The sequence below is a fragment of the Scatophagus argus genome, chromosome 4, assembly GCF_020382885.2.
Source record: "Scatophagus argus isolate fScaArg1 chromosome 4, fScaArg1.pri, whole genome shotgun sequence".
Classification (NCBI taxonomy): Eukaryota; Metazoa; Chordata; class Actinopteri; family Scatophagidae; genus Scatophagus; species Scatophagus argus.
Window position 1 is genome coordinate 16,559,420 of NC_058496.1, and position 20,701 is coordinate 16,580,120.

Sequence of the window (20,701 nt, forward strand, 5' to 3'; positions counted from 1 at the left end):
CTGTTGATTTAATGACACAACAGTATTTTAACTAGGCATTGTGAAGATAGGTCTTGCTAGCAAAACTACGTATACCTCAGCAAGACAGACAGATAGATAAATAGATAGATAGATAGATTAACTAGAATATATGAGACTGAAGTGAACATAGACTGTAAAATGTGCCACACTCTGAAAGGGTGCATTTTGTGTGAGTGAAGTAAAGATAAAAATATGTATGACCTTTAACTAAGAAGTCACAATAAGATTAGAAGCTGTTTAACAAGTAAGACTTAGCCAAGACAGCACTGAGCTAATTACATGACAACAACAGCAGAGCATGATTTTATTCATTTATTTATTATCTTTTTGTTAGGTATGTGTTAATTGAAGAACCTGCAGCCAGCAGTGACTACTGCATTATTCTGAGTTTAAAACCATTTAAAGAAACAGGAGTCAGGAGTCTGGAGTCTCTAGTTGAACATGCAGATCATTCCCGTACCAGTTATCGCAGTAAAACTGGCTTGTTTTGCCACCCTCTGATCTTAAACTGAAGCCATTTGTGGGATTTGAGATTATGACTGCTTTACAAAGATAAAAACTTCTGTCTTATAAGTAGCAAATTTTCTTGAGATAATCTCATAGATTAAGCTGATAAAACAAACTGGTTTGTTCATTTATTTGTAATTAAGTCAAATGTAGCATGGCTGCTTTTACTTAAAGCAAATGCCACTTTTGGGCTAGTTTACCATATCCACACAAATCAGCCACATAGCTTGCCTTCAGATGGTGGCCATGTAAGCAACAAGTAACTGAGTATTTATATATAGTAAATATACTTTTCAGCACAATTTTCACAACAAATTATTTTATGCATGCACAGTGTATAGTAATTGCAGGACACACAATTCACCCATGGAATATTTTCATGGATAACAGTGCCCATTAGTTGTGCAACTTAAAGAACTCATCTATATTTTTAGAAAAGTCCCAACACTAGAACGCAATATTTATCACAAATTACTGTTGTCTGATGTTAATCAAAAAAAGTCAGTCAAACGAATTGGGGTCAAAGCAGTTTTATGTTTAGAACTTTGGCTGTGGTGCCCTGTGGATCACAAACTGTGCCAGCAGAATCATAACATTTTGTAAAAGAATTATGAATGACTTGATTTCAGACAGGAACCCCTCTCAAACCCACAGCTGGTATGAAATCAGAATCAGAATTGTCTTTATTGCCATGTAAGTGAAGAGGTTTCACATTTGTCTTAGTGATTGATAAAACATTTTCGAAATGTGCTCATGTGAGACCCCAGACATATCATCACAAAAAATAAGATGTTTCTCTATATTCCTTCAGCTTTTGGGGGTTGGAGAGTTTTACACTTGAATTTGTGTAGTGCAAGAGGTGCCCTGCCAAAATTACTAAGAGTTAACAGATGGGGGAGCCATTGTCTAACATGTAGTTATTACATTGCTGCCCCCCTCACCCCCCACACACAAAGACACACACTTTGCCCATTAAAAACTACCTGTGCTCAGTATTCAGTATATATCAGAAAGGGTGTTACATTTTTTAAATGGTATCCATCATCTGGACAAATCATTAATCTGTAGGCCTAAGTTTTGTATTTTGAATGTCCATAGCATGGTAGGTGCTTATGCAACTATTAATGATAATAATAATAATTGGTTCGCGGCTACAAATATCGGTGCTTTTTCGTCCTAATCGGTCAGATTAACTTTTAAGGTCAAGGTCTGTTTTCAGAAATTAGCCCACAATACATTTGTCTAAGCAAGGCCATTAAAGCAGACCTTGTTGCACACAGGCCTAGTCTATGTAAATTTGGTGGCGCACGCATGGCGCACAAAGCCAAAGATAGAGTAACAAATCAGGAATTTCCCTCCTGCCACTCCTGAGAGCGCAGGAGAAGAAAAAAGTTACGGGTTAAGCGCTTCTCCTCTGAGAGCAAAAAGCGACAGGCAGTCAATTTGCCATAATCTTTTGTCAAGATTATCAGTTTACACGTCTGCAGATGCTTTGAGGACATTATTTTGGGAAAAAAAAAGTTTTTATTTTCATTATGTGTCTGGACCCATCAGGTTTTAATGATGGCCTCTTTTAGAGACGTTAACGGGATAAACGGTGCACTGCAGGAGTACCAAGAATACTTGATTTGCAAGTTTTGGTTTTATGACTTTTTTTTCAGCGGCTCGGTTGGGATTTCTGTCGCTGGTCACTTTTTCTCTGCGTAGAGATTCTGGATGGCGTAGGTGGTGGCAAGGGCTGTTAAATCACCTTTGTGGACAAGGATATGATATTTATAATGTAGATAAATCTGCAGTACGTGCGTAAAGCAAACCGGAGTTTTTAATATCCAGTGAAAACCCATCATAACCACTTTTGGAGAAGGGAAATGCGGAGTAAAATCGGCGTCTAGAAGGATGCTGCTGCTTGTACAATGGAAGTGAAGAACACTTTTGCTGTTGTTGCGGTGGTTTGTCTCCTTTTTTGCACCAGTTTCAGTCAAGAACTCAACTCAAAAGGAAAGAATGTATGCAAAGCGCCTGGGTAAGCATCTGTGTGGAAGAAAATAGGATTTAATCCACTGGTTGGTAATGCACTAATCAGTTAGTTTGTAAGTTTTCCTTGTGACTTTTCATTCTTCCTTGCTCCATTAATTTTAAAATGGTTGGTAAATTGCATTGTAAACAAGAGTTATCCTCTCAGTCTACAAGTATTTTCTTAATAAAGAGTATGCCCTATTTGGGTTTTAACACGGATCACACGATATTACTAAACTGACATTTTGTGCAGTGGCCTTACGAATAGTGTTTTTTTTTTTTCAAAGGAAAAGTCTCTGTTGACTGTATGAATTTAAACACTAGCTTCATTCTATTAACTTTTCTTTCACTTTCACATCGGTAATGATTCTTAACACTGATATATTCGATATTCTCTCTTCCTTTTGTGCATATAACATGTTCCCAATTCCGCTGTATGGCAGGAGGCGGAGCCCATTGAAGAAAGCAGCTATAGCCCACAGATGTGTAGGCTACATCTGGAACAGGACTGTTTTCATTGCTCTGTAGGGGGCGCTGTAACTGCTCTTTGAGCTGCACAGCATTCGTGGCACCGTTTGAGAGTACACTGTGGCTGATAATGTAGTTTTAGTTCCCTTTTTTAAATTTTGGAAGAAGTTAGAATGTGTTTAGAGGAACACGTTTTGTTTACAGTCGATATTTCGATATAAACAACAATTATGTGAGAAGTAAGAGAATTATAACCCATTATGGGAATCTAAATGTACAGAGAGCCCCTTCTCAGAGGTTAAGCAATTTTTTATGACCTCTAGGATGAAAGCTGAGTCTGTGGATGCCTCGTTACCACTGTAAAAGCAAAAAACATCCAAGTCCACAATTGCTAACTTCAGCATCCAGAGTGGTTGGATTGATGTCTATGAATTTTCAAATTGTGGTAGGCAACAAAACCAACAAATGTAGTCCACAGTGCTGTAGAAAATAAGAAACTGTGTGCAATTTCTTGTTTCTGGTGACATAACTTGGCCTTGTTCACAGATTTAGGAACACATGAACATAAAAACTAAATATGTGAAATTTAAAGTTCATGGAGCGCATTGAAAATAAATAATCTGAAAAGCTACATATTGCATTTTACTGTGCAGCCACAATGTAAAGTAAACAAGACCTGAAGTTGTGCTGTTGACTCATAGATTTTTCTTTGCTTCGCTGGGCAGCAAATTGTCACTTCACCAGAAAATATATGGCTTTGTAAAGTATTCAGTGTGATACATATTGTATTGGACTCAGACCAAGTTTGACCTTTGTTTCTTTTTGCATTCACCATTTCCCACTATGCCCATTATGCTTTCATTTCATCTAACTTGTTTGCAATGCTTACAGCCCTGATACATAAAAAATAGGTTTTTGTATCAGCACAACAGCAGTTATTGAAGTCCTTGGCAAACATATTTGGTACATTCTTTAGGTGGTAATGAAAGGCAAACAGGAGTGCAGCTATCTTTCCTCTTGAGCACTAATATGGATTAGCTGTGTGTTAAAGATCAACAAAGGTCAATGCATGCCATGTATGTTGACTCCAGTTTTACAAAATTTGGAGGAGCACAATCAGAAAAAAAGCCATTTTATGTAAATAAAAATGGTAATGAATTATTTAAACCTAAAAATTCAAATCATCCTTCAATAACAAGTGAAATCGTACAGAGGTTAGACCTGTGATCTCGACCACGCGCCTATTTTGGCAGGATAAAAAACAGAGTTGCTCCCTTCTCACTGACTGAAAGCAAACTGCCATCTTCAAACACTTTAGAGGAAGCTGACGTGTTGCAGGGGCCCCACAGAGGTCACAGACATGGGAGAAAGAGGAGATGCATCTGTCCTTTCTTGACAGGACCTAAAACTTATAACTTCTTGTCTCTGAATATTCACATTGCTCCTCCAGTCCCCAAACTGCACGGATTCAGGAGTTTTGAGGGCATGTGTTTTATACAGATTGGTGTGACCCATATTCAGATAAATACAAAACCATGTGCTAAGCATATGTGTCATGTAATGCCCTGCATACGTTTGCAGAATCAGCCACATCAATGAAGAACTGTGAGATCAAAGAGGCATGGGTTGGGTGTGGATGCTGCCGCTTTGGTATGTGTTTGTTTCACTGTATTTTAGCCAGGTTCTTCATCATTCCCCTCTCATTACATCTTTCCAGATCATCAGGATTTGTGTGCTGCAGTGGATGGGCGCAGCTAGGGGATGAATGCCTGACACGTATGTACCACACAGACTGCTAACATTTATCAGTACATGTCATATAGCTCATTGTGCAAGCCAGTTGAATAATGTGGCTTATTCTTGTTCATCCAAGCTCTCTGCGAAGGCAACTTCACCTGCAAGGAAAATGAGGTGTGTGTCAGGCCGAACGAATGTCGCTGTCGTCATGGATACTTTGGAGCTAGCTGTGACACTAGTAAGGGATAGTTTTTTGGTTTTTTACATTTACTTTTAAAAATGTTTTAAAGTTGAATTTACATAAATATTTAGCTCTCTTTATAAATTTAAAATAGTATAAGCAGAATTTACTGCAGTATGTTAGTTGGTCCACAGTTTGGTTTCAGAATATCTCAAAAACTACTGGATAGATTCAATTTTGAATTAATATCCATTGAGCCCTGAGAATGAATCCTAATGAATCTTGTGATCCTGTGACTTTTCCTCTAGCATGACTTGCAGGTTGATATTTGTAGTTTTGAGCTATATGAAATTGCACACATTCATATTCCCCTTGAGATAAATTGTAGCACTTTTTTTCCCCACATTCAGCTCATTCAGAGCTTTAGATGTATGTTGTGTTTTGAGCTAATTAGCATGTGCTACACATAGCTGGCGACCATAGTAAACACTGTACCAACAAAACATCAGCATGTCAGCGTTGATGTTTTATGTTACCATTGTGTCTAACTACAGCTTCACAAAGCCACTAGTATCACTGTGTGGACATTTGTTTATTGATATTGTTTTCTTGACATCAGAAATCAGAAGAATATTGCCTGATTGTTTCTTGATCCTGTCTTTTAACAGAGTGCCCTGCCCAGTTCTGGGGCCCTGACTGCAAAGGGAAATGCAATTGTTACCCAAATGGCCAGTGTGATGATTTAACCGGCGAGTGTACATGCAACCACAATCGTTGGGGACCTAACTGCGAGAATGCTTGTTTATGCCAAAAGGGCAAGTGTGACCAAGAGACGGGCAAATGCACATGTCACCCTGGCATCTGGGGTCCCCAGTGCAACAACAACTGCTACTGCAGCGTCAACTCTGTCTGCGATGCAATGACAGGGCGATGCCTGTGCAATCCTGGTTGGACTGGGAGGAACTGTGGAATCCAGTGTAACTGTAACAATTCACCATGCGACCAGTTCACAGGACGCTGCCAGTGCCGGGAGAGGCTTTGGGGCCCACGTTGTGAACGATACTGCCAGTGCATCCATGGCAAGTGCAACCAGGCAGACGGCTCGTGTACCTGCACACCAGGGTATCGTGGGAAGTTCTGTAGGGAGCCATGTCCTGCTGGCTTCTATGGTCAAAACTGCAGGAACAGGTAAGGGGAAAAAACTTGGCAGAAAGCAAATGCACCATTTCAAAAAACACATCTTTACAGCCGTCTAATGTGCATTCCCTTGTCTGATCCATATTATGGTGTGGTGGTGTGGTTTTGATGGGAAATAAGATTATATAAATGCTGCATCTGATAACCCCAAAAATATCTGAACATTCTACTTAATGGAGAAATAATAAAGTTAGTTCTGTGAGTTGGAATTCACATTAGCCCATAATCATCGGCCAACATGTAAAAGCAATTCAGGTTAAGTGCTTTACCTTCCATGGACCGCGCTATTCTCACAACACACAGTTGCTACAAACCAGAAAGAGCAAAGTTAGAATTCAACCTTGTTTATCTCTATCTTTAACAGCTTCATCAAATGTTGCTCTAAGATCATTAGGACAACATTTAAAAGCAATCAAATACAGGATTGTTTCTTCATGTTTCAGATCCTTTCCCAAAAAGTTTCACTACATTTAGATGAGATGGAGGAAACATAAAGGAGAATATATTTTGGGCTTTTTTCTCTGATGATCACAGGTGTGGACACTGCAAGGGCCAACAGCCCTGTAAGGTGACGGAGGGACGCTGTATCACCTGTGACCGAGGCTGGAATGGGACAAGGTGTGACCAGCTCTGCTCCAAAGGCTTCTTTGGTGAAAACTGTCAGGAAGTATGTCCCACCTGCAAAGACGGTCACCACTGCGACCCCATTCATGGCAAGTGCTCTCACTGTAACCCTGGCTGGATTGGGGACAGGTAAGAAATACACAGATAGTCCAATTTAGAAATCTGTTTAAAAAAAAAAGACATGTTCATAGTTTGTTGTTTAGTCAGACCTGTTTTTCCTGTCGAGCTTTATCATTTTCAAAGTTAAAAACATAAAGGCAGCACCTTTAACTATTAGCTACTGTAGTATCCTTCTCCGCACTGTGATAATGTCTGTAACTCATACTGTTGAGCTTGAAGATGACTGTAATCATGGCATTCCTTTTGTGTGTGATAGGTGCGAGGTGCGTTGCCCCAATGGCACATATGGCGAGAACTGTGAGAACAACTGCAGTCACTGTTTCAATGGCATCTGTCACGTTGTCACCGGAGAGTGCCTGTGTGACCCGGGATTTTATGGCACTTAGTAAGTCATAAGACACCTCACACCCCAAAAAACTGAAAAATGTTTATGCCCTTGGCAGCTTAAGAGTACTCATGCTTTCATATTATTTCCGTCACGCACTTATATTTCTTGGGAACTGAAGGATCAAGCTTATGTTCGGAGGCATATTTTTACAGATGCTGATAAAGGACACTCTTGGAACAGAAAAGTGAAATACCTATAAACCTCCATCACAGGAAGAATTTTGCCTGGAAGAAAGAACTGATCCCGTTTATCCATTTTCCTACTTTATTCATCTGTCACTTGGAATGAACATTAAACAGATATTGTTCTTGTCTGTTCTCTGTATTCAAGCTGCAATATGACCTGTCAGCCTGGCCAGTATGGAGTGAACTGCAACCAAACCTGCTCTTGCCATGACAAGAACTGCGATCCTGTGTCTGGTGCTTGCTATCTCCGTAAGGAAAAAAAAAAATCTCCTCTTTTTTTAAGAGCGAACACATGCTTTGTGGTTCTCTTTGAACAGCAGCAGTCAGAAGCTAGTGTTTTTCTAGATTATGTACATTTAAAGAGCCGGAACTGTTGTTTCTTACTCGTAATGCACATAGAGAAAGAATTACAACCCTCTGCGCTGTTTGTCCAAAGAGCCAGATGCCACTAGTGCTGCCTGTGTATTAAATGTCTAATAGTTGGCTGTACACAGTGAGTACCAACAAACACGTCTATTCAGGTCAGTGTGTGTAGTGGGAGAGTTAACGTAGCGAGACCTTGATAGTGTTTCCAGACCCATACTGGTGTCCTTTTTATGGCTGTGTTTGTTGGCTCTGTTCCTTTCCAGCCAGAGAGAGAGAGAGAGAGAGAGAGAAATGAAGAGAAGAGGGGGGTAGAGCGAAATATAAGAGAAAATAAGAAGTTGAAAGGGAGAAGAGAGTGGAGGAAAAAGAGAATTGTTTGGAAAAAGGACATCATTGAAGGCAGGACACAGAAGTAGCAGAGATTTTGGTTGGTGGGCGTGATGGGCAGTAGGTTGGTCAGTGATATCAGTAAGACCTTGTCACTTTTACCTGGCCTGCCCTGCCCTTCGCCAAACTATTTTCCAGTCTTTATTTTGCTGTGGGCACAGAGCAATGACAACATGTCACGCCCAGACTGTCCAACAATCCATCTCAGCTTTATGTGACAGTGTAAAGACCACAGGACCACCTCTACTTACCCCTTAACTGATGGTTTTCTTGTCTTTTGGTGTCATCTGTCCTTGCAAATGCCAAATGCCGTCCACACATATGCAGTACAGCACTTATTATCTCTGGGGTGTGTCCCGCTTGAAGAGGTGTTAATAAATCAGTGATGAGTTATGGTAAGGGGTGTATAGCAGAGAGGGGTTGATGGGAGGAAGTTGCTTGCAGGAAGTGAGCAATGAAAGGGTAAGTGGAGGGATAAGATTAATCGTGAATTATCTGCAGTAAATTGCAGCCTGTTGCAATCTCATTTCCTCAGAGATGTTTCATGTTAAGCAGCAATTGAAAATCAATTGTTAACAAAACACCATACTCCATCTTTATTACTGAAGCTAGTTATCACATTAATAAAGATTATACACGCATAGCTAAATCCTCGCCTCGCGTCATTTGAAGGTATTTGCACAGAAAATCAAAATAATTTGCTCTATGCCAAGGTGTCCAGTGTTCGTAATGGCAGCGAGAGAGATTTATTGAGACTGGCATTGGGAGGTTTGTTCTGAATTGTTTGGCAATGTGGCACACCCAGAATTCCCCGCATCTCATTTTTCAGAGCCCAACCAGCGGATGGGTGTGATTGCAGCTGGAACCCTGGTCTCCTTTTTACTGATCGTCCTGCTCTCGCTGCTGTGCTGCTGCTGCCTCTGCCGACACAAAGACGACCACAAGTGAGTGACAGACGGGTGTCTTCCTCTCTATGGTTCATGATAGGGACTCGAGGTCCTGGTAGTAGGTTAACCCTGGTTATGAAAATAGAGGAAAATATATTTTTTTTAATCTCTCTCTCACAGGTACTAGGTTGTTAATTGAATAACGGCATATAAACTGTATTTTAAGAGCTTTTATATATTGACATTACAGCATGAGTAGCAATGTGAGCAGCCCCTGAGCCCTCAAAAGAGGCACAGGGCCAGGTTTAATATGCCTCTTTTGAATGATTCATTTGGATTTCCATGGCGTCATCCCTTTTCAGTCCTAACCAAGACAACTCTGCCAACAGCAAAAAAGCCAAGCGGATCCTGTGTGGACGATTTAGCCGAATCAGCACTAAACTTCCCCGTATTCCACTGAGGCGACAGAAACTGCCCAAAGTAGTTGGTAAGCCCCAAAACTCTTTCTCATATCCCATTGCAGTGCTGCCAGAGGCTGCTGTGTTTTATGTAATCATCCTCTCTGGTGCATGTACAACACAGTCCATAATTACCACGTCATGAATGTAATGATATTCAGATTTTAACATAGGGTGGAGGAGTCAGAGAATATGAAAACAGTGGATTTACTATCAATGCGTTAATATGTCTTCAGCTCAACACTGCAGGGACAATGACAGGAACGGATGGCAGTCCATGAGCATTCTCTTTCAGGACTACCTTATTCTGCCTTTTAGATGATGAACAGGGTTGAATAGTGTATGGTGGCTGCCAGGCGAGTATGGGGTTTCATTTGAAAGGAATGCAATGGTTTTAGAGCCCCTTATTATTCTTGGCACCCTCAAATGCCATGTGTTCATATTATTACAACCCTAAACTGGGACTTTCTTCTCCTCATTTTCTATACTCAGTTCCATCGTCTTCTTCCCCAAGAAAATTTTTCTTGGGCTGAGGAGGAGGCTATGTTATTAAAAGAAGGCCAGTGGTTGTCAGGGGGCCCGGGTGGTGGTGAGTGACGTGCTATCAAAGACCGCACTGTTTGGGTGGACACTGCAGCTCTGCTGCTCCATGCGGAGGTCTCGTGGTCTGTGACAGATCTGTCTGTGACCCGAGGCTTTTTTTTTATTGTAGACAGAGGAGATATGCTGATCTTTTAAACCCCACCATGCACAGTTTAATATCAGTGTTTTTGTTCAGGGCTCATAAATAGTTTTAATGGTTGAAAAATATACACTCAGTTGTCTGAATTTCTTTAAAAAATGTGTTTGTATAAGCAGATAATTATCCTGTCCATATTATTAAGAATATTAAGCTTTTATGTGTGATTGTGCTAAAGAAGTAACTCCATTACGAAATTATTTTGCTGACATAAAGTTTTCATAATCAATTTATTGTTAAAAGTTTTTTTTATTAGATTGGCACAGTGGTTAGCACTGCCACCTCACAGCAAGAGGGTTCCAGGTTCAATTCCCAGTCTGGGCCCTTCTGTTTGGAGTTTGCATGTTCTCCCTGTGCCTGCGTGGGTTTTCTGGGTACTCCAGCTTCCTCCCACAATCCCAAAAACATGCACATTAGGTTAATTGGCTACTCTACATTACCCCTAGGTGTGAGAATGTGGTTGTCTATGTTTGTGTGTCAGCCCTGTGATCCAGATCCAGTCCACAGTGTACCCCGCCTCTCGCCTGTAGTCAGCTGAGATAGGCACCAGATGGAAGTTTTTTTTTTTAATCATAAAAAAAGCCCTGGTTCTCTTGTTACAGCTTGAGAAGTTTGCTGCATGTGTTCATTTTATGTCTTTAAATGGACAGCTGGACTGACAAAACAAGCCATGGGTTTGGGGCTCAGGAAACCTGTGATGGGAATCCTAGACAGACAGACAGAAAGATAGATAGATAATGTTACACCAACAGCGCTTTACTTCAGCTTCAGCATCATCAGGAAACACTATAATTTGATTCTTTACTGGAGCTCTACTGAAGTGTGCTGTGCGAGGAGTTAAAAACAAGATGACCTGGTTTCTTCTCTGTGTCTGACCAGCATGTGCTTCCTCAGTTATCCAGATGATTATTTAAACTAGAAACTGTCTCTGTTATGCGTCAGGGTCAAAATAGAACTAGGACAGAGTTGTCTTTGTCGTCATAGCGTGGGACATTAATGTGTGTGTTTGTGAAGAAGTTGACCATGTGAAGCAATGTGCCAGAGGCATTAAAAACAGGGTCATTCTAATGAAATGCTTTTTTAAACATATAATCAATTTCACAATTCTACAGAAAGTACCTTGAGTGTTAACACTGTAAGCAAGAAAAAAGGAAGCAAATTTTTTTAGGTTTTTACGGTCAAAAATTCTATCTTTTATGTGTCTCTCTTGTCATTCCTAGTTTGTCTTGTCCAATTTGCTGCTACTCTACTTTCTGTGGAGCTACCCACAGAAGCATGGTCTGCCAGCATTTAGAAACTCACACTCTGACTGGGGTTACACAGTCCTGTTCACACACACATTCCAGAGGGGGCCCAGGAGGGCTGGAAACAGGAAGTGGTCAAATTTACCCCAGCCCGTGTCAGAACTGTGATTTATCCACACCAGGGTCAGTGGCAACAGATGTGGCAACATAAAATGAAGAAGGAACGAGGGAAGTAGGGAAGGAAGACAACATTCACTCCCATGTTATCACAGATAGCCTCAGAGGAATAGCTACATGAACACACTGTCACTTGTTCACCTCTTGGCACAACTCAGGCTGTTTGCTTGTAGTATAGCATTCCATTCTAAGCATATTTATTCCACGCCCTACACATACACATCTATCCGGCATTCCTTGCATCCTCTGTGTCCAAATGTTTCCCCATCAGTGAGGGCTGTGAGCAGTGCCACCTGCTTTTTTTTTCATCTTTATTTATCCTGAGAAATTATTATTATTACTATTATTACTATTAAATAATGTTACCAGCATTTGTAAATAAATGTGTTCGGATAACACTATTTGTTCCAGACTGCATGCAGTCCTGTAACCTTGACACTGACTGTTTCAGGGTAAAACATATTGTTTCTTCTTGGCATGAAATATCCAAATTTTGTGTGCAGATTTAAACAGATGGAAAAGGCACTTGAACCAGCAACCCTCTTTGCCTGTCCCGTCTAGCCTTTAGACTACCTCTGCTAAGGCATCCCTCCACTGAGCAACTGTGCTTGTGGAGCTCTGCAGCTGGGTTGTGTCGATAATGCCCTGTTGTGCGTTGGCTGCAATGTAGGGAGGGATCACAGTGGCGTCAAGGCTGCAGAACAATCTGCTCCACTAGACCCACAGTCTGCAGGGAGCAGCTTTCAAGGGCAACAGTTGTTCGCATACTGCATATAAGGGATGTTGCAAAATGTCCATGTGTTAGCTTGTTGACTAACTTAACTGAAGTCTTTGCATAGGTTAGCTGCTCTGCATTCCACAGTCATTCACAGGCTCTGCCTATCTGCCTGCTGCTGCACAGCAAAAGAGCTCGGGTGAAGAAAGAGCCTATCTTATTCATTTATTCATTCAAATTATTGAATTTGTGTTTTTACAATTAACCGACTCAAAATAGTAGTTCCATGTTGTAGTAAATTTGCAGCCTCAACAGTCCAACATTAACTACACATGTAGAGAGAGCACTCTGGCATTATTCTGGTAAACAGGATATCCTTAAATAATCACATAAATGGGTGCCCTTGGATGAAATCCCCTCTAAATACTTCATCAAAACTTGTGTTACTCTTGGCCTTTGTTTCCCCCTTTCACAAACATCTGTAATTCCTTATTGTAGATATGTTGTACCTGTGGTAAAATTGTCCACCCTATGAGTAGTAAATGGACATTAGACTTCCAGAATCAAATATATAGGCCAGAAGCTTGAGACTTGTTTTGAATAAATGTAAAATAATAATAATAATAAAAAAAACCTTAGTAACCTTAGTCTTAGTATGTCAGTCAGACTTTAAAACAGACCTCATATCCAAGATAAGCTAATAACTTAGTTAAAATGTATAATTTGGAAAACTAGACATAAGTCAGTAGCATCAGGGGAAAATAATTAAATGATTAAATTAAATTTCTTTGAACCAATATATCAGCACATCCTTTATGATCCACTTCTGATTTGACCATGACTAAATCTGATTGTTGTTTGAGAATATGTTGAAAGCAAGAAAGGCAGATGAAACAGAAAGTCAGATGGCGTGAGGTGATGGATGGATAAAGGAAGCATGAGAATAAACATCAGGACTGTTTATCATTAAAAATAAGGCATACATGTTTAGTTTACAGTTTCTGGTGGGAGGAACATCTCAACAGATCATCTGTTAAAATTAGATTTATTTGTTATTTAGAGAAGAGTTTGTTGTTATGAAGCATTTTAAAGCTTTAACAAAGCTATGTGAAATCTGAGTGACATAGGCTTCTCATACCCTGATAATACAGATAAAATAGAAAGGAAATGCAGCTTTTCATCTGATAGTGCTTCTACAAGTCTGCAAAAATCCACCCGTAGATCTCTTAAGGTAGCTCATCTTTTTTGGTACAGTCAAAGAACAACAAAGAGCTAAGATTTATTCCTGGCCAGAGTCCTGGTATAGTGAGGGGATTTCTTCCATCAGGGTTTATCTCAGGTCTAAACAAACGGATGGACCCATGTGTCAGCGGGCATGTAAACAAGAGCATCTGATGTGGTCGGTCATGTCGAGTTAGCACCCGGTACAGTTTAGGCCAAAACTGAGCTGTTCACGCCAGATGGGAAGATCATCTGTAAGTTTTCCTCAGAAACCACAGCTGTCCTGAGACTGAAGGGTCAACAGAATGCTGCATTGTCCAAAAGCAGAGGAAGACTGAGAAAGAGGGAGGCAGACAGTGAGGGAGAAACATTGTGGAAGAGCAAGATTCAGTGCAAGATGACCAAGGAACCAGTTTTCAGTCTCATCTTGCTCAACATTAAAACACAAAAAGAGAGAAGGCATGACAATTCATTGTGACAGTTAAACTTCGAATCAGTACTTTATTTGTATATAAGATAATTCCCTGCTGTTGTAATAACAATTTCTCAACTTCAGCTATCAGGAGTGCAGACTGCCTGTTTCCACATGTGTCTAGTTTTTATTAAGTTTAGGCTGAACATGTTGTAATTAGCTTTGCTTCTCGTCTCACTCTTAGACAGTATATCCTAAAATACTGAAGCATCCCTTCAGGGAGGATTATATAATCTTAAAAAGTCTTAGACATTTGCTTTATTCTCACTTTTATTTCAATTCATTTACTCAGAATGTATAGAATCTCATAAACTGAAAAAAATAACAATGGCTCACACATTCCTTAATTATTTATCAATTCATAATATATTCATACTGTAGATTTAGTAAATCAATGTCTTTACCTTTGCAGCTTAGTAGCTACTATCTTTTAAAGGGCTGTTATATATCTTGGTTCCTTTTACAATGATGTGGGTAGTTCGGGTCAACACGGAATTGCTGAAGCAGAAAAATTAAAAATAACTAAAGATAATTAAGGTAATTAGGAAATTAAGAATTTCTGTCTTTTAGGGTCAGAACACGGTTTCTTGTCTGTTTAAACCTGCTAAGAATAAAACTGGGGAAAACCTTAATCTCTTAGTTTATGGCATCAAAATATAAAAATACTGAACAGCTTGCACAGTAAAATACCTGCATTCAATTTCCATTATGTTGGACTTTTGTTAACTCACATGCAAGCCTGCATGTCCTGGACTCATTTAAATCATCACTTTCTACAACTCTGCAGCAGTTGCGAGAGTGAGTGAGAACAGATTGTTGTTCTTGTAAGATGGTATAATACCCTCAAGCTGACCTTTTGGCTTCTGTGTTTGTTTTCTGTTCTCAGTAGCCCACCACGACCCAGAGAACACCTTCAACTGCAGCTTCATTGAGCCCCCCTCAGTGGCCGAGCAGCCCTCACCCTCCTCATGGTCATCCCAAGAGTCTTTCTCTTCCTTTGAGAGCGGAGACGAGGGGCCAGTTTACTGTGTGCCCCATGAAGGTGAGTCATCGTAAGAATAAATAAACAGTTTGGTTATCTTGAATGACGCACATAAATCCTAACTTCGTCTTTGGCATGTAGAACCCTTTTCACATACACGCACATGCTGATAGGCACCCATTTCTGAATATGTTAAGTGACTGTGCAGTGACTCACTCCGTTCTGTAAATGTCATTATGGAGATACTTTCTTTATCATAAGCCATCTAGGTTGAGAACAAGGAGAGTATAAACAGGAAATGGAATGGTCGAGTCAGCATATGGCACAAATCCAGACAGTGACTAACTCCTTAAAGTTTGGTGAAAAACAACCGTTCCATTAGTTTCTATTCTGGAAGTCTGACGGTACAAGATGATGGATGTTTGGTGCTTACTTAGTACTCTGGTTTAGTTCTCATTCATCCCTTGTATGGTTTAAGGGCTCCAAAATAACTGGTGTTTAGCTGAAAGCCTTGGGCACATAATAATTACTGCAAACATCATGAACAGGTTTTGAATTCGTTACATTAGAGCCACTCCAGCTTATTGCTATACAAATTAGCAAATGAAGTGGTACAGATATCAGTTTTTAAATAACATGTATCTTTTCTGGCAGAAAGAAATCTCTTTACAGTCTTTTCCCTACTTTCTTAATTACAAATCTGAATTTCTAATTGATTATCTTGTATTGAACAAAGCTAGTAGTTACATATTTGCTTCAAAGGGCTGTACAATCCGTATAGACCTTTGAGGCAAATATGTAACTACTACCCTCTATCTTTAGACCAAATTGAGGAAAGAAAGCTTCACAATACAATACATTAACTTCATTCTATTGATATAGCGCTATCACATACAGTGCCCACTGTGGCCATAAGTAGTAACTACAGGATAATGAGAAATGCTAAAACATAATAATAACACAAGTAAATAATCAAAAAGTTAATGAACTAATTCAGTAAGGTGAGTTTTTGCATTTGTAAGAGAAAAAAAGTGACCGATAATGTGAATTGGTATTATCTGTGCATTTGTTTAAAAAGGTAACATTAAAATGTACTTTCATTTTGACAGAATCTGTGAACGAAAGCAAAGAGAAGCACAGCCCCACCCCCACAACAGAGAAGTCAGAAGGTGTCCTTAATGAGGAGGATGCAGGGGAGTACACATCCCTGAAAGACACAAGTGTTGCAAAATCTGAAGGCAGTGAGCAGCCTTTGCTCAAATCTTCTGACAGTGAAGGCTCCACCAGTGGCTCAGAGTCCACAACTGCTGCACTCTATGCCCGCATTGCCCGCCTCTCCAAGCAGTCTAAAGAGGATGATGGCAGTGGCAAGGATGGGGATGGCACTCCCACACCAGAGGCTAAGCGCAATGGAAAGCCGCCACCTTCACCTGGCAAGCCCAAACCACGCCCACCGGACCCGTCCACTAAGCCCAAAGTATCATGGATACATGGAAATACCACAGGGTCTCCCCAGCTTGAGCAGCAGGGGCAGGGCATAATGAAGGCACTTGCAGCGCCAAAGGAGAAAAAAAGGAGCTCCAGTGATGGCTCAGCAAAGAGTGAGGAGCGACAGAAAATGAAGGAAAAGAGCCATGAGCAGCAGAAGAAACAGGAGGGGAAAGAGGCAGAAGTCAGTGGCTCCCCCAGAAAACACAAACCTCTGCGAGGTAAGAAGTCTGGGGACGAGCACAGCAGTCCCAGTCACATGGAGCACATCAATGGTGTGGTTCAGAATGCTCTCAAGAAGATAAGTAACTTCCACAGCTCCTCATCTGAGAAGAAGAGTGCTGACAGTTCAAAGGAGAATCCAAAAGAGCCACCCAAGAGCCCAAAAGTCATCCACCCTCATATGAACTCTGAGGCCGCCACACTCCTGGCTGCTCAGCTCAAAGAGAAAACCCAAAGCATCAACAGGAATGAGGGGACAGGTCTTACAAAAACTAATGGTCTCTCCACACCCAAAGGAAACAGAGAAAAGCCAACACCTCCCCAGAAAGCCAAGAGGACCCCCTCCAGTGGATTGAGCCAGCAGGGCTCCAACAAGCCCCTGCTGCCTACCTCGAGCAGCCTCCAGAAGATGGTGGCACCTGTCACCACCGACTTCGGGGCCCCTGAGGCCAAGAGCCCGGAGAAGCAGGACTTGAACGGCTCAAGGGCAGGGGAGCCAGCATTGGATCCTACCCCAAAGAAGACTCCCATAAAAAAGCCACCAAGGAAGAAAGGCAAGGAGGGTAGTTTGGATACATCGGAAATTAAAACACCCCAGCAAAAGACAGCCATAATGCCACCACAGGTAGTGAAATAAACACAACTGAATTTTAAACATGAATGACCAAAGTTTGTGATCAGTTTAAAAGACTAAATGCTATTTGTTGGAAGGTGAACCAGCTTTTCAGTCAGATTTTCTGTGTGAGTGTGATATGACTCCAGGACCAGTCAAGAGAAAGAAATGCTCTTAAATCAAAGGCACAGTTGAGTTGTATTATAATGACCTCTACACATCATTGTATTTCATTTCAAGAATCCTTTTTGTGCAACAGCTGTGTATCAATCTCACATCACAACCTGTGGCTAAGCCAAACACAACTGTGAGAACAGTATTGCACAGACATAATCCATAGTTCAATCATCTCTATGCCTCCGCAGTATGTCCACCACTATATTTATATGTGGGTTTCTTCTAAGGTTGCATAACTGTTATTTGCTATGCAGGTGTTAAAAATAGCTATTTTTTATGTATGCTCTCCAAAGGTACTGAAGGTACTAAGAATAACAAGAAAATTAGATCCTCTGAGGATACCAAGCTATTTTCTGTTAGTATTATACAAATACATTTCTATACTATAAACCAGCTTAAATTAGATATAATCCTCATTCTTAATGTCATCAAGCTATTCTTTGCAGATGTAACTGTCAATTAAGAGAAACATTTTTACAGTTTTGGTGTGATCAGAGATCTTTGTCTTAAGCAAAAGAAGCACCTTTTTATTTTCTTGCTTCTATGTTGCTACTAGAGCAAGTTTCAAGTTGATATACAACATAATTGGGAAGCTTCTCTTTAATCAAGCAAATTTGACACCCCAAACTACAAGTTATGTTAAGTTAAGTTATGCTACATTGAGGGCTTAATTTTCTCCTTTGTTTGTGAGTCACCTTTAATTCCTCTCTGAGCTTTAGCATTGGTTTAAAGACTCTTCTCTACAAAAAAATTACATTTTTGAATTTAAAGTCATAGCACTCTTTTGTCCAACTCTGTCAGACACGGTTTGCTGAAACCCAAGCAAGCTCTTTGATCTTTTTGCAAAAATGACTGTTTTAAACCCCTTTCATACTTCTGCTAACACCAAATAACCAGAATGTGCTCTTACTGTATGTTTTATTCGGTCAACTAAACCACTAAACCAAAAATGAAATCCCAGGCTAACCTATGTCCTTACCTTATGTCATACTTATAAATCACTGTAAACCCATATTTTCCTGTAATTCAGCAACATCTAATTTCCTCATGATATATATAAGAAAGCATACTGGAGTACAATATCCTCCTTGTAAAGCAGATTCAATAGATATGTTTTGTAACAGCAATGGCCCTGCAGATCAGACAACAGAAGGAAACTACCATGTCCCTTAATTTGCTCTTTCGGTTTAAGAAACTAGGTCAACATCGCCATACGAGCTGTTCTCATTTCACTTTATTTATTTACACCATAGAGGTATAGTGTGAAAAACAAATCTTCTCCAGGACTGTCTTGTCAAAGAGTATTGTCCCTGAAGGATCATGTAATCTTAAGCTAGTAAATAAATGCTGAAGTAAGAGGGTGCTGTAGAGTAAGACTATAAGGCTAAATGGTACCGTGCCTCAGATGTTTAAATGTTCCTCAACTGTGGACCAGTTTACGCAAAAAAAAAGCTATGTTGTTGCCAAATTTTGGTAGAGCTAAAATAAGTAAACTAAAAAAGGTGGGATACTTAAACTGGAATAGTTCAGTTGTTCGAGAAGAAGACCTTTTTTTCTGTTATTGATGAACAGCTATTTTGAAATTAGTAGCACTCAAAATATGAGCAATGTATGACGTGTGCAACAAGTTAACATGCCATTGGCATGTTTTGGCCTGAAGAATATTTTACATTTACAACTGATTTGAAAATTTGTCTTGGTTTCATGTGTTTTTTTGTTGTTGTTGTTGTTGTTGTTGTTTTATGGTACAGCACATTTCTTTGGATATTTTCTCAACATTTTCTACTTGTATACTTGGTGTACTTTTTATTATCTTTGTAAGCTGTGCTTATATGACCTTTATAGTTTTTCTGTTTTCCTTGGTGTTGATGAACTGGCTTTCATATTATATTTGCTTTTTTTTGGTATGTTGCTTATTTTTGGCTCTGAAGCAAACCTACAGTATGAGTACTCTCCTCCTGTAAAGTTTACATTGGCTTTGTAATTGTTCTCTGTTGATGTTATTGTTTGCGTAACACTTAACTGCATGACGCAGAGTGTAATTATATGGCATTAATAGCTGCACAGGATGTCTGTAACCTTCTTGTTCCCTCCAGTGGTTATTATTGCCTCCCATAAAAAATAACTCATACAGAAAGGATTGTACAATACTACTATGATACCACTGTTGAAACAACTGCATATACTTAAAACCATAACATTGTGTAATTATGAAGTGGCAACTTTTATCCGACTGGCCCACGCCTGTTTTTATAGGCTTACATTAAATTTTTGTAAAGAAGGGCCTGAAAGCTGCAAAAACATTAAGGTATATTTTTGTCTTTTGTGGTTTGTTTTTAACAACTTTGATTTCCATCCGTGTATGGTTATTAAATTGGTGTTTTCTCATTTAATTGTTTGGAATAAAAAAGCAATATGTGTAGCTCTAGTCAAACCAAAACTTATCATCAGCCCTCATTTAATCAATTTACAATGACAGTCATCATATACTAAGGCATTTGACTATTCTCCAAGTGCCTTATTTCAGCATACAATCAAGTAGAACAACAATAGGGTGAAATATTGGGTAGATTACCACTTTATTCTCTTATTGTATTTGTCAAACAGATTCATTCAAAAGCTCATTGATATTTGATCCTTTCCTGTGACTCTGGACTACTGGGCAGGAGTTCAGAGTCATTCGGTGACAGCGGCTCTTCAAAGAGCCCGAGGGAACCAGGGAACTGTTCATTTGGCTCCTTCAGGATGAGGGTACAAGAGCTCCTTTCATCGAGGAAAAACAGTGGAAACTCTGTGCTAAGGAGTTAATCGCACGCTGCATATGTGTCCTCTTTTGGCGAAGAGAAGAGGGATACGGCAGGACTGGGTCACAAGGCAAAGAAGGTGGTTGAATGGATTGATATGAGGATGGATATATAGGTCAACTGAAACCAAAAGGCAAAGCAGATTTGTTTTGGATACTGCACTTTTGACATGATATCAACTTACTTACTATGTACATGTGTGTAATTCATACAAAAGTGCTGAGTTGTCCTGTCCTGAAAAATCTTAATACAACCTGAGTTTGGTTTAAAGTTCATTATTTAACTTGTGAGGAACTTTTCTTGAC

General features: G+C 39.9%; 1 protein-coding gene across 1 annotated transcript; it reads left to right on the forward strand.

Moving 5' to 3' along the window:
- Positions 1 to 1,557: 1,557 nt before the first annotated feature.
- scarf2 (scavenger receptor class F, member 2) lies at positions 1,558 to 20,026 on the forward strand. Its single transcript, XM_046385511.1, has 11 exons — positions 1,558 to 2,551; positions 4,730 to 4,788; positions 4,886 to 4,987; positions 5,599 to 6,118; positions 6,662 to 6,880; positions 7,128 to 7,256; positions 7,590 to 7,693; positions 9,027 to 9,141; positions 9,474 to 9,571; positions 14,997 to 15,152; positions 16,202 to 20,026. The coding sequence occupies exons 1-11, from the start codon at positions 2,442 to 2,444 to the stop codon at positions 17,437 to 17,439; spliced, it is 2,850 nt and encodes a 949-aa protein (XP_046241467.1). The 5' UTR covers positions 1,558 to 2,441; the 3' UTR covers positions 17,440 to 20,026.
- The last annotated feature ends 675 nt before the right edge of the window (positions 20,027 to 20,701 follow it).

Coding starts and splice junctions, on each gene's coding strand:
- scarf2 (XM_046385511.1), top strand. CDS start 2,442: ATGGAAGTGAAGAACACTTTTGCTGTTGTTGCGGTGGTTTGTCTCCTT. Junction 6,119..6,661: donor GGTCAAAACTGCAGGAACAG/GTAAGGGGAAAA, acceptor TGATGATCACAG/GTGTGGACACTGCAAGGGCC. Junction 7,694..9,026: donor GTCTGGTGCTTGCTATCTCC/GTAAGGAAAAAA, acceptor CTCATTTTTCAG/AGCCCAACCAGCGGATGGGT.